Source organism: Oxyura jamaicensis, chromosome 5 (assembly GCF_011077185.1).
Source record: "Oxyura jamaicensis isolate SHBP4307 breed ruddy duck chromosome 5, BPBGC_Ojam_1.0, whole genome shotgun sequence".
NCBI lineage: Eukaryota > Metazoa > Chordata > Aves > Anseriformes > Anatidae > Oxyura > Oxyura jamaicensis.
The window spans coordinates 55136392-55148941 of record NC_048897.1 but is presented as its reverse complement, the minus strand read 5'-3'; the positions used below and the strand labels follow the sequence as shown (position 1 = coordinate 55148941).

The 12550-nt window shown below is 38.7% G+C and overlaps 1 protein-coding gene and 1 long non-coding RNA gene across 5 annotated transcripts in view; one reads left to right on the top strand and one right to left on the bottom strand.

Annotated features, from left to right (window-relative positions):
- The window catches only part of LOC118168300, a 54576-nt gene extending 44262 nt beyond the window's left edge, over positions 1-10314 (bottom strand). For 2 of the 3 annotated variants that reach the window (XR_004751477.1, XR_004751478.1), the window contains exon 1: positions 10211-10299. This is a non-coding gene — a long non-coding RNA (uncharacterized LOC118168300). Of the gene's footprint in view, positions 1-4907; positions 5421-10210 lie in introns of those variants that run through there. The other variant, XR_004751479.1, reaches the window with a different exon arrangement.
- Positions 1-11004, top strand: part of SPON1 (spondin 1) — a 223804-nt gene extending 212800 nt beyond the window's left edge. For both annotated transcript variants that reach the window (XM_035328572.1, XM_035328571.1), the window contains exons 8-16: positions 1005-1206; positions 1397-1537; positions 1975-2050; positions 2479-2661; positions 3001-3171; positions 3283-3450; positions 4346-4510; positions 6215-6478; positions 7297-11004. In XM_035328572.1, the coding sequence (XP_035184463.1) occupies positions 1005-1206; positions 1397-1537; positions 1975-2050; positions 2479-2661; positions 3001-3171; positions 3283-3450; positions 4346-4510; positions 6215-6478; positions 7297-7460 (1534 nt within the window). In that variant the 3' untranslated portion in view covers positions 7461-11004. The remainder of the gene's footprint in view (positions 1-1004; positions 1207-1396; positions 1538-1974; positions 2051-2478; positions 2662-3000; positions 3172-3282; positions 3451-4345; positions 4511-6214; positions 6479-7296) is intronic.
- Positions 11005-12550: the final 1546 nt, after the last annotated feature.

Sequence of the window (12550 nt, the reverse complement as noted above, 5' to 3'; positions counted from 1 at the left end):
TTACATTAAAAATAAAAATAACCATGTGTGGTCTATATGTTTGTAAATCAGTGCATTTTGGCATAAAACTGGAGAAAACAAAAACAAACAAAAAAAACAATCTGATGCTGTATCAATCCAGTTCCTGTAACTGAAGAAAACTTGTACCGACAGGCTAATTTTTGGTGGAATAGGACTGCCAAAATCGTATGTTAAATAACTCAGCGTTTGTTGTTGTTCATGGGAAAAGTGCCACAAAGAGTTCCAGCTTTTCAGTTGTTAAACAGAAACCTTCAGTTCAGGCCTGATTTTAATTTCTGTTTGCATAGGATTGTGATAGTTGCTCCTCAGCATCGCAGAGCACTGAAGGATTCAGCGTGATTCCTTCCCAAGAGGATGCCTGACAAAGGCTGGATGAACAGAGATGCTTTCACATACACTGGCAGAAACCTGCAGAAGCCTTGGCTGACCTCTCTAGGACTGGCAGCAACCATTAATCTCTCACTTACATGAGCATTAAAACTCTGCTAACGAGTGCTTTTTTTTCACAGACTCAATCTTCCAAGGTCTTTGGGCACTGGGATTTATTTGTATTATCTACTTTTGCGCTGGGAGTGTGTGTGTGTGTGTGTGTGTTCCAAAAGCATCCCAGTGACCAGAACCTCAACATGATTCCTGCTTTTTTTTTTTTTTCTCCTTCAAATTTTTGTGTCCTAACAGGTTTTATTATTATTATTCTCTACTTGAGGCATAAGCACACTGCTGCAGGTCTTTACTGTTAGATCTGTCTCACCCGCTCAGCTGTACGCCTCCCTAAAGAATGCCGAGGCTGTTTCTCAGATGGCACATGGAGACAAATACAGAGCGCTGTATTTGTCCTCTCCCTTGCCTGCTTCCATCTCTGCATACCGGACACACAGTGTCATGCCAGTGTTCTCTAGTTCAGTTTGAAGCACTGGCTTCATTGCCCTCTAACAGCTAACTTGAATTCAGTTGGTAATAGCCTTCACACGTCCGATTTGCAGGAGAGCTGCTCCCTCTGCTGAGTTTTCTGTTGATCGCCACCGGCACCTGATGTCCTTCCTCACCATGCTCGGGCCCAGCCCGGACTGGAACGTGGGCCTGTCGGCCGAAGACCTCTGTACCAAGGACTGTGGCTGGGTTCAGAAAGTTGTTCAGGATTTAATACCCTGGGACGCCGGCACAGACAGCGGAGTTACCTATGAGGTATATGAACTATTTGTAATGTATTTTACCTAAGCTTATTTACCTAAGTAAGTGTACCTTAAAGCATTGAAGAATGAAAGCTATTTAATCCAAGGTAATGCCATGTATGCCTTTATGCTACTCTACTAGTTTCTTTTTAAATCATATTTATGTTGTTGGTTTGTTTTTTTTTTTTCCTTTTTGATTGCAGTCGCCTAACAAACCTACAGTTCCTCAAGAGAAGATCAGACCACTTACAAGCTTAGATCACCCTCAAAGTCCTTTTTATGATCCTGAAGGAGGCTCTATTAAGCTGGTAGCCAGAGTTGTCATTGAGAGAATTGCACGCAAGGTATAACATACTTGTATATTCATATAAAATACATTTAAAGATATCATATATACATAGACATATAAAATCCTCAAGGAAACAAAAAACACACTCTCAGACAAAAAATTATTCTTCCTCTTCCCACCAAATCTGCGCTCCCTAACCTACCTCCAACAAAGATAGTGGCAGAAAATACCTAAAACTTTCTTAAACTGTCCGAATATGCTGTTTATCCTATTTCTGCTAATTACTGCATCTGCTTAGTTACAGGTTTTTGTTGTTGTTTGTTTTTGATACGCAAGAATTAGAAGAGAAAAAAAGCATTGTGTATGAGTTACTCAGTGTATCTTGTTACTGCTGTAGATCCAGTAGTGCCTCACAGTGTACTGTCTTAGCCCCTCTGTCTGCATACACATAAGAGTTTGCTGTATCTGATCTCCACAATCACTTCTTTGCAGGGAGAGCAATGCAATATTGTACCTGATAACATAGATGATATTGTGGCAGACCTAGCACCAGAAGAAAAAGAAGAAGGTACTTTTCAAATTAGTTTGTGTTGTAGTAATTTATGTTTTGTTCCATTCTCCACTATCATTTCCAAATAAAGTAAAAAACTGACAGAAGCAGAACACCCTCTCAGTGTCAAAAAGTGATTTAGTTTTCCACCTTTTCTGGTACGTGCTATTAGCCTTTCCTTTTACAGAAAAGGCATCAAATGTATACCTGGCAGATAATGTTAACACAAAGTAATAAAAGATAACCCTTTTGGTGTTCAACAAATAAAATGATAATTTTAAAATCATATTTGACTTTTTTTTTTTCTTTTGGGTTAAAATGGAGCAGTTTAAAATATAGAAGGAAATAATATATTATGTTAGCATCTAAAGTAATCACTAGCCAAGTAAAGAGAATCAAACGGAAAATAATCTGCCTTAATGTTTAATGCCTTTTCTTATTTTTAGATGACACCCCTGAGACCTGCATATATTCAAACTGGTCCCCGTGGTCAGCCTGCAGCTCTTCTACCTGTGAAAAGGGCAAGAGGATGAGGCAGAGGATGCTTAAAGCTCAGCTGGACCTCAGTGTGCCATGTCCAGATACCCAAGATTTTCAGCCGTGCATGGGTCCAGGCTGCAGTGATGAAGGTAATCAAGAGGAAAGGGTGGAAAACGTTTTGTGGAATAGGGACCACTCTTAATTTTCCTTCAAAGTTCTTAAGTTGGTTGCCATCAGATTTGGGTTATGGCAAAGAATAATTGCAGAAGAATGCAACTTGAAGAGGTCCATGGTCAGCTCTAGCTGAGCGGGTGCATGAAGTACACAGAATTATAAAAGGAAAGGAGTCAAGTAAGCAATAGAGAAGACAGAACATGTGAGGTAGCATAAATGCAACACTGCACATTAGCAGGCAGCTACAGATTTATCAGGGGAGTGGGCAGCAAACATGTTAATATTAGCAATTGAAATGGTCCTCTGTATTTTAGATGGTTCCACTTGCATGATGTCTGACTGGATTACATGGTCCCCCTGTAGTGTTTCCTGTGGAATGGGAACGCGATCTAGAGAGAGATATGTAAAACAATTCCCTGAAGATGGCTCTATGTGCAAAGTGCCTACTGAAGAGACTGAGAAATGTGTTGTAAATGAGGAATGTTGTAAGTATTTCATTTAGCTTTGTAAAATCCAGCCAATAGCAGGATCACTGCCTGAAACTTTTTTAATATGAACTCTACTAGTGAAGGATTTTCTTTATCCATTCTGAATAGCCCCTAGCAGCTGCCTTGTCACTGAATGGGGAGAGTGGGATGAATGCAGCGCTAGCTGTGGCACAGGAATGAAAAGGCGACACAGAATGATCAAGATGACTCCTGCTGATGGATCTATGTGCAAGGCAGAAACTACAGAGGCAGAGAAATGCATGATGCCTGAATGCCGTAAGTGTCCGTGAATTCATCTCCTCCACTACAGAGACTGTTTCTGACACGTTCCTCCATCACGCCACAGAACATAGCTGAACTAGATGCAGCATCACTTTTTCCTCTTCTCTTTCAAATTAGATCCCTTAGGGAACGTGCACTATATGCTGCTTTCATCAACAGAATGAGAGTAGCAGTAAAACATATTCAGTGGTGTGCTGTTACTGTATTACCCATACAATGATGTGTATATTCACAAGCCATACATAAGCAACTCTAATTTTATGGGATATGAGGTCTATTTATGGCTAGAATAAAACCACGTCCTCATTTTAGCCTGTGAGTGGTTCAGAAATTGAAGTGCACCTTTTGTGCAATCAGCCAGCCTCCCCCTTACCCTGTCTATTAATATTGTGTTACATTTTTTAAGAGATGCTAAGATTTTCATCAAAGAGAAAAAAAAAAGTTATAAACGATTTTTGGTAGCTAAAACATGGAAGAGAAATATCCCATCTTAGACTACATCAGTTTGATTTCCAGTTCTGGGCATGGGAAGAATACAGGCTTTTTATAGAAATCATTATCAAAAGGTAGTTCTTAAACTATTCCCTGCAAGCACTGGGACTTTACAAAGATGAATAAGGTGGTGAAAAACCTTATTCGTATTTATGGAGAAAAACATAGCAAAGAAAAAGTATTAAAACCAAGCAAGACTTTTAATTTTTATTCTTCTGAGCTTCTGCAGAAACATCATTCAGCTTGTGAGTCGTTTTGTCCAAAGTGACAGCAAAGAATGATTGGTTGCAGGCAGATGAAAGATAGAAGTATATTTTTCATTGGTGTTATTTTCAAAATGTATGCCTTTGTAGACTGTGTATAACAAACATTCATTACCTTTTTATTTTCTTCATAGATACTATTCCCTGCCTACTCTCCCCATGGTCTGAATGGAGCGACTGTAGCGTAACGTGCGGAAAGGGAATGCGCACCCGGCAAAGAATGCTGAAATCTGCAGCTGAGCTTGGAGACTGCAATGAGGAACTGGAGCAAGCAGAAAAATGCATGCTGCCTGAATGCCGTAAGTGTGGGAAACTTGGGAAAGAGAAGGCCTCTTTATGCGTGTTAGTCTGTGGGTCAAAACTATCATTTGTTAGCATAGTTTTTTTTTAATGATTTTAAAATATCGTTACTGTATGGACAATTTTTTCCTGGTTGACTTTGGATATAAAACATAATTTGAAAGTTTTAGATAAATGCTCTCGGAAACCCAGAATGCTATATAGACTGATTCTATGTTTGGTTTGGTTGGGGGGGGGGAGGGAGAGGGACACAAATGAAGCACTTCTTGTCTCTTTAAACTCCGTAAACAAATGATCTGATACAGTCTTGCACTGATTCTTGCTCTCTATGTGTATTACTCCTAAGTCAGCCCACAGGGGCAGCAGTAACATGGCAGTGTTCTCTCCTGTGGATTTTTTGCTTGCTTTTGTCCTTATTGCACGTTTTCGACTACTGAGAGATGGAATATGGCTGTGTTTTCATCTCACCTGGCTCAGTCCTATGGTGATGACCAATATTGCTTTAGGTGTATGGGTAGTCCATATTTGATACAATACTCCAACTTTAGGCAACAGTTTGTTCACTTCCCAGTAGTAAACTAATCAGAATGATATAGCCTATTTTTTTTTTTTACTCAAATGCAGAATATGCCCAAGGAAGGAAGGAGGAGATTAGCGTCAGTTGTGTAATTCTTGCAGCTTAAAGAATGAGCACAAAAGAAGCTCCATCTTCGATACATCTCTGAATTGTATTTTAGCCTCTTTATTGATCTACATCTCTTTGCAACCTTGAGTATCGGATGGGCCAGTGGGTGTGGAGGCAGCTGCGTTGGTTTTATACCTTATTCCATTACCATCTCCCCCTTCTCGGGTGGTGGTGATTTCTAGTTGCTTTGCAGTCTTGGTGAGGAGTGATGGCCTAAGGCATTGCTGAATGAATAAGATATGATTACTTTTAGTGCACTATTGCCAGCAGGTTTATGAGGCATGATATCTGATTACATTATTTATCACAGAAAGTATTAGCTAGAAAAGGCTTTTTTACTGCAATTTGCTAATTCAGCATTTCTTAAATAATGTGAAATATCATTTTGATTACTATTCACATGGCCTATGAATAAGCAGCACTAAAAGGATGAAAACTTAAGACAGTGGTATTACTGACCTTTGCTTACTGCACAACACTGATAAAAATATGATACAAGTTCTGTTCCTTCTGGTCTGCTTTAAAAAGCTCTGTTATGTTTGGGGTTTTGTTTGGTTGGTTGGTTTCCTCTTCTGTTTTACTCAGGGCCTCAAAGTAGATCAGTTTAAGGCTCTACATCTATCAGTAAAGCAAGACTTGTATTTCAGGTAACAGTTTGTAAATATAATGTGATTTTTAGCAGCTTTTTGTTATAAAATGGACATAGGGATGTACAGACTGGAAAATTGAAGGCGGCACAGGAAATTATTTACATGTTTGTTGTAAGGTTAGTGATCTGCCAGCACCACTCTGGAAAAAGAAACTGGGGAAAGCATCAAATAATATTTCTGCTAAAACTGGCCTCAGACCATTTTGATGCGTACCCTCACAAAATTTGCTGAAAAGACTGGAGGTTTAAGTTGCCGTCACGTACTTAGGATGCAAATGCTCATTGGGCACGTTTGTATGTTTCTTCTTGACCTTGTGTTTAGGTTGCCAGCTAACACAGATTTCGTGTAATACTTCTCATTCTTTGCAGCCATCGACTGTGAGCTAACGGAGTGGTCCCAGTGGTCCGAATGCAATACCTCCTGTGGAAAGGGCCACATGATCAGGACAAGAATGATTAAAATAGAACCACAGTTTGGAGGAACAGCTTGCCCAGAAACTGTCCAACGTACAAAATGTCGAGTAAGGAAATGCCTGAGAGGCCCAGGGATGGAGAAAAGGCGCTGGAAAGAAGCTCGGGAGAAAAGAAGAAGTGAACAAGCAAAAAAAAATATTGATAGCGAGCAATATCCAGGTGAGTGTGAAACCGTTATTTAACATGCTCATGTCTGACTTGTGTGTGTAACAGGAAAGAGTTTGTGAGCAGCTCGTCTTCATGCTGTGATAATTTTTTTCACTATTGCAGTAACAAAATTTGTTGCTATTTTTAGCAACAAAATTAAGTACATCTGTTTCAGTATTTGGCTGTCATTGAAAACGTGCAACAAGAGTTTAGGGCACAACAGAGAAAGGTTCACATATTTCCACATCACCACGGAGAATAGTTTAGCTCCTTCCCTACAAAGGGTAGAATCTGAAGAATGTAGAATTGAGATCTAGCAAAGGATTTATTGTAATGTCTATGGGACTTAATAATAATCTTTGTATCCAGTTACCTTTGAACTTTGGAAATATTTGTTCCTGGATTTAATCATAACTTCAGAATAGATTAGCCTCCTACCTTAGTAACTTGATTGAGACTGAGACTGCTTGAGGAGATGTGTTCTTTCTTCAGTAAGGGACAGCATTCCAGCACTGATGCCTCTAATCAGTAAAACGTAGTATCTTATATAATTTACATTATCAGGATATGAGTCACTGCTAATTTCTGGTTCATGCTTGTCTGACATTTAATAGTTACTTAATTTTGTTTTATAATGTAGTCAGTAAATATCTTTTTTAATACATTTAATGTTTTGTTTTTTTTTTTTAATATATCTTGAATATATTTAACTGTGTTCCTTAATTGTCTGCTGTAATAAACTAGGCAATATGCTATCTTAAATTCCAAAGATGCAAGTGTGCAGACGTGCATAGTGGTACACAATCAAATGATTTTTTTTCTCCTCCTAGTTTGTAGGCTGAAACCATGGACTGCTTGGACAGAATGTTCTACGCTCTGTGGAGGTGGAATTCAGGAACGCTACATGATGGTAAAGAAGAGATCCAAAAGTACTCAGTTTACGAGCTGCAAAGACAAAAAGGAGCTAAGAGCATGTAATGTTCATCCTTGTTAGCAAAACAAGGCTTCCAAGTGATGCACTCTGAGCTAAATGGAAAGTCAACCTTGGTTTGGTTTTTACAACAACAAAAAAATATACAAAGTGTATATTAGTTTTCATTTTTGCAGTGTGGTTTGCTTTTTAGTCTTGCTGGTGCAAGAAATATATTTTATAAATATTTCCTCACAGATTAAGGCTGAGAGTAAATCTTTGATACTCCAGCTAGCCCTTAATGCATAAAAATAGTAAGTCATTGTGAGTCATTTAACTGAAATACAGACATACCTGTGGACATGGAATAGCCATATAGAAATACTACTTGTAAAGACATGGGCTGCATGCATATTAACATAACTAAGTTAAAGTGACATGTTTCATATGTGGGAGGATTTCTCTCTTGATCTGATTTTGAAAATCCAAAGCAGTGCCTATGTGATTACACAACTATGCCAAGGAATAATTTCAGTAATGCTGGTTCAATCATATTAAAGGTGCATGTTTATCTTTTTACACTATTGGGTTAAGCTAATAGTTATAATAATTATCCTATATCCCTTTGTTCACATGGATGTTGTGTTCCATGCAAAGCAGTCTTTGTTTCTTTAAAACTTAAATAATCTGTGCAGCTCAATAGTGCCGTCTGCCCACTACATAGTCACAGCACACAAAGAAAACGTGACTGTCGTAATGTATTTAGATGCCATATTCCTGTGTTTGGTCTACCCACTCTTGCTCAAAATGCTTACAGAACTAATAAAAATTGGTCCAAACACAGAGAGTCACAGTAGCTGTATCATGGTAAGGTTTCCATGTGGAAGACGCTAAAAACTAGATTCAGTTTCATGATAATGTTGCTCACAAATGAAGAGAGAAAGAGGATTTTGATATAATAAAAACAGTAGAGAAAAAGTGAGACAGGTTCTCTTACATCCCTTATTGCAAACAAATGGAAGGGAACCTCTGAAGTGACAAAATCACACTCATAGAAACAAAATTTAAAATCAATACAATAATATATTTACAGCAGCGTCATTTATGTTGTTGTGTTTTGTTTTTACTCAGAGTTTAGGTGGACCTAAAAAATAGTAAATTTGTGAGTATTACACATTTGTGTTTGTACCAGCCAGGATCAATGTCTTCCTTGGCCATTTAAGCAATCAGCAAACTGCCTGAGATTAGAAAACAGAGCTCCTCACCACTCTAATTGCTTTTGCTATTTTATGCCATCTTCTGAAGAGTTTAGCTCTTATCCCTACACGTAGACCAGTGAGATCTTGAGCTTCACTTGGTATTGGAATATAATACTCTCCTCTATGTTTAACAATTCAACATTAATGATAAGAGATGAAGGTGACAGGTTATCTTTTTGTCCAGGAAAGGCAGCATACACCTATGTCTCTACAGAAATAATAACAATGCACTGAATATAGACTGTTGATGCTAACACTTACAACAAGCTTGAGAGAAATGAATGGAGAAAATTTTATGTTTTAGTCTCTTTAAACCAGCCTTAAATAATTTACTCACTTTTTTTAACACTTGATCACAATCCTGAGAACCCTATGTCCAGGTTTTAAGCGTCCACATTTGATATGAAACACAACTCACCGAGGCTGTTCAACTTCATCACCACTACACTGGGAATCTTCTCATTAGCTCCCTGTATCTAGATGGGCTGGTCGCATTACACTGAGGGCTGTTCATCATCATTTCTCCACTGGACACTACAAGGGCTGCTCAGGACTTCCACAGCTGTCACATCCCACCCCCTCAAGGTATTTTTCTGCTTTTTTTAGGCCTGGAATGAAAGTAGAGGTAGGGAAATAATGGAACCACTGCAGTGTTTATCCTCTCCTGCCGCTGCTAAATGAAATGGGTGGAAGCTCATAGTGAACCAAACCAGGAGAAAAACAAAAAAAAAGTTTCATGCTAAAACCAAATACTTTACATTTTGCACAGCTTGGCACATTTAATAATAGTAATCAAGGTAGTTTGCCTCCTTGTGCCTACTGAAAAATTTTACAGTTTTTTTTTGTCCCTACAGCACTGCCATTACAGTGTAGCAACAGGACCGTCTCTAAGTAATGTATTTGTGATCTTACCCTTCTAATGACCAAAAAATTTGAATAAAATGAAATTCAGTGGAATGATATTGATACAGGTGGAGTAACCAGCTGAACATATTTCAGGTGAAGACACAGTTAGTTGCAAAGAGCTACAGTGATTAGTGCTAGGTGCCCAGCCAGGGCAGGGTGGCACATGCAGCCTAAATCCATACCCCACCTACCTTTGTGAGCTGTTTCTGCTGAGTTTGACAGAGACTTGCCCAGCTGAGGCTGATCATTAATAGAAATAATCTTCAGCTATGACACCTGTGACAGTGCTTTTTGTATGCTTGGCTCAGTGAGAGCTTGGGGTGGGGGGGAGCTGAAGAAGAAAGTGGCTCTTGCATGGAAAAAAACATACAGTGAGTTTACAGACTATAATTTATCTAATCATCAACACTTACCAATTGTTCACGCTACTCCTGCAGAATCATGCTAGCTATTGCAAATAATCAGTTAAAAATAATGTTATTTTCATTTTCATATTTGCTGCAGTTCATCAAGCTGTTTTGTCTTTTAATGACTCCCTTTGCCAAAGGCTGAATATTCCAAATATACCTGTAGGCATGTAGGAAATAACGTAACATTTTTCTGAATACGCCCACAAAAACGTCCACAAAAAAAATAAAAGTCTGGTTTTCCTTTCACTGTGGTTCTTACCAGTTTGATTCTCCATGTACTTCTTCTCGTGAGGAGGCTGTTCAGTGTGATTTCCAGTCATTTCTCTTAGGCTCATTAGAGTTATGAATGTTGGATTCTTCCCACCTTGTTAATACGTACAATGACAATGTAGATTGCATTTGGTCAGAAATACGTGATCATTCCTACTTAGGTTCAGCTTTTCACACTGTTTTTCTGTTGAAATGTTTTACCAGTCACTTGTCTTTATTCTAACTTGATACAAAAAATATTTAAGCTTATTACATTTTTTTTAAAAAAGAACAAACAAACAAAAAAAGAGGTTGATTTTCTATTGAGAAAAAAAAGCTCTGATATACAATATGTAGAAGTATTGCATTGTTACTGTAAACTTTCTAGTAGTGTAATAGCCACTGATTATCAGTCAATAAAAATGAGAACTGTTCTCTCTCTTCTCTCATGAATAATACTGCTGAACTGAAAGCACAGGTATCACTTCCGTTTTGTAGACCTCAACTATCAGATTTTAGCATTGTGCGTATGTTATTTTTTTCTAACATACAGACTGTAGAAGCTTTACACATAATAAAAAGTTAGGGGCTTAACAAATGTACAGTAGGACTCTGTGTGTGCAGCATACAATTTAAAACATTTTTTTTTGGATCGCATTTTTAGATTTCCTTCATGGTTTTTGTTTGCTGTGGAATTATGAAAAAGCTACCATGAATATTTCTTACCAAAGTCTTGTGTAGATGTTTTGTAGCTGTCTGGCTAACACATTATTATTTTGGAATAAAGACATCTTTACTATTAAATTTATACTTGTATGAGATTCTCTTCAACTACTATGATTATGTACACACACAAAAAATAAAAATCCTCCAAACAAACAGGAAAACACCATACATTAATCAATATAATGAGTCAAGCCATGCCCTTACTTGCATTTTAGTCCTCTTTGAGCCCATGGGCTATCTGGAATGAGGTGGCTTTTATTACACCTGGTCATCATTTCCACTTGGAAATTTCTTGTATTAAGGTGTTTGTTGAACAGTCTGATAACTTAAGATACTCTTCTTTGCATGGCCAGCACATCTGAACCATAACCAGCATGACCAGAAGATGCTAGCATAGCAAGTCCCCAACAACATTAGCCTGTAATGTGGCTAATTCACTTTCCTTCTAGAGGTGTGGGTCATTCTCCAGATCACTGAGTTTCAGGGGTGACAAGAAAACTAACAAAACCCTGAAATTATGCAGGGCTCTTTGCTAAAATATGAAGCCCGTCATTTGACCAACTATCATTTCTGTTTCTGATATAGCCATTAATGCCACAACATAATGTCACACGACCATGCTGCAAACATGCATGCAACGCCAACCAATGGTGTCTGGTATACAGTATACACACACATTTTCTTTCATGTCTTTTTCTACTTGGGAAGCAGCATGCTAACTACTGGGGAAAAATCTTTCTGAGTAAATTGGAATGTGCTTAAGAATCTTTCACAACCAAATTTCAGGCACTTAGCATTCTTTGCTCCACATGCAAACCCATTTAAGCTCTTTATTGCAATGCTTTCAAGCTTGGGATTCAGTCACTTCATGCAGTGTTGTGCAAAACAAAGCAATTACAGGCCACCTGAATGATACTGAGTTCTGTTACCTCTGGCTGCCAAAAGACAGAACAGTTTGTGCCATAACTGATGGGCACATTAACTGCTCAGTAGGCAATGACGTTTTTCACATGCAGCCTAGATAGTTCAATGCTTCTAAAATGCTAACGCTTGGAGCTCTGCAGGCTTCTCATCTTCTTCATAAAAGTCCCAGGGAACTTTGCTTATTCCACCATCAGTGATAAACTCCCAGCCATTGAGAGAGGAAAGCTCTTCCCTTCTGCTTGCTTACCACATTGGTACAAGTGGGCAAAATGAAGCATCTCATGACTCCCAGTTTGCTTCCATTTCGTTAGCAAATACTGGAGTATTCTGAAATGGGTCTTTTAAAATAAGCATTTGATGTATGTTTCATAGAGAGGTCACAGTTTCCACACAGGTAGGTATTAGCACCACTTCTCACATCACACCTTTTGAACCAGCAGCAGTGTTGCAGGCAGAGGCATGAGAGCAGTTCTGACAGAAATCTCTCAGGGACTATCAGAAGCGTACAGCAACGCTTGGGAAACTGCCTGCTCTCTTGGAAAAGCCAATAAAACCCCTGCATGTGCCCTACGTTGTGCCAGCTATCACCTTCATGCCCTTCGTGGGCTCAGGCTCTAGGCCATCCAAACCACCCCAATCAGGAGACCTCCAGCTCAACAGCTGCAGCACAGGCAGCAGCCACAGGGAACAGTGCGCCTGC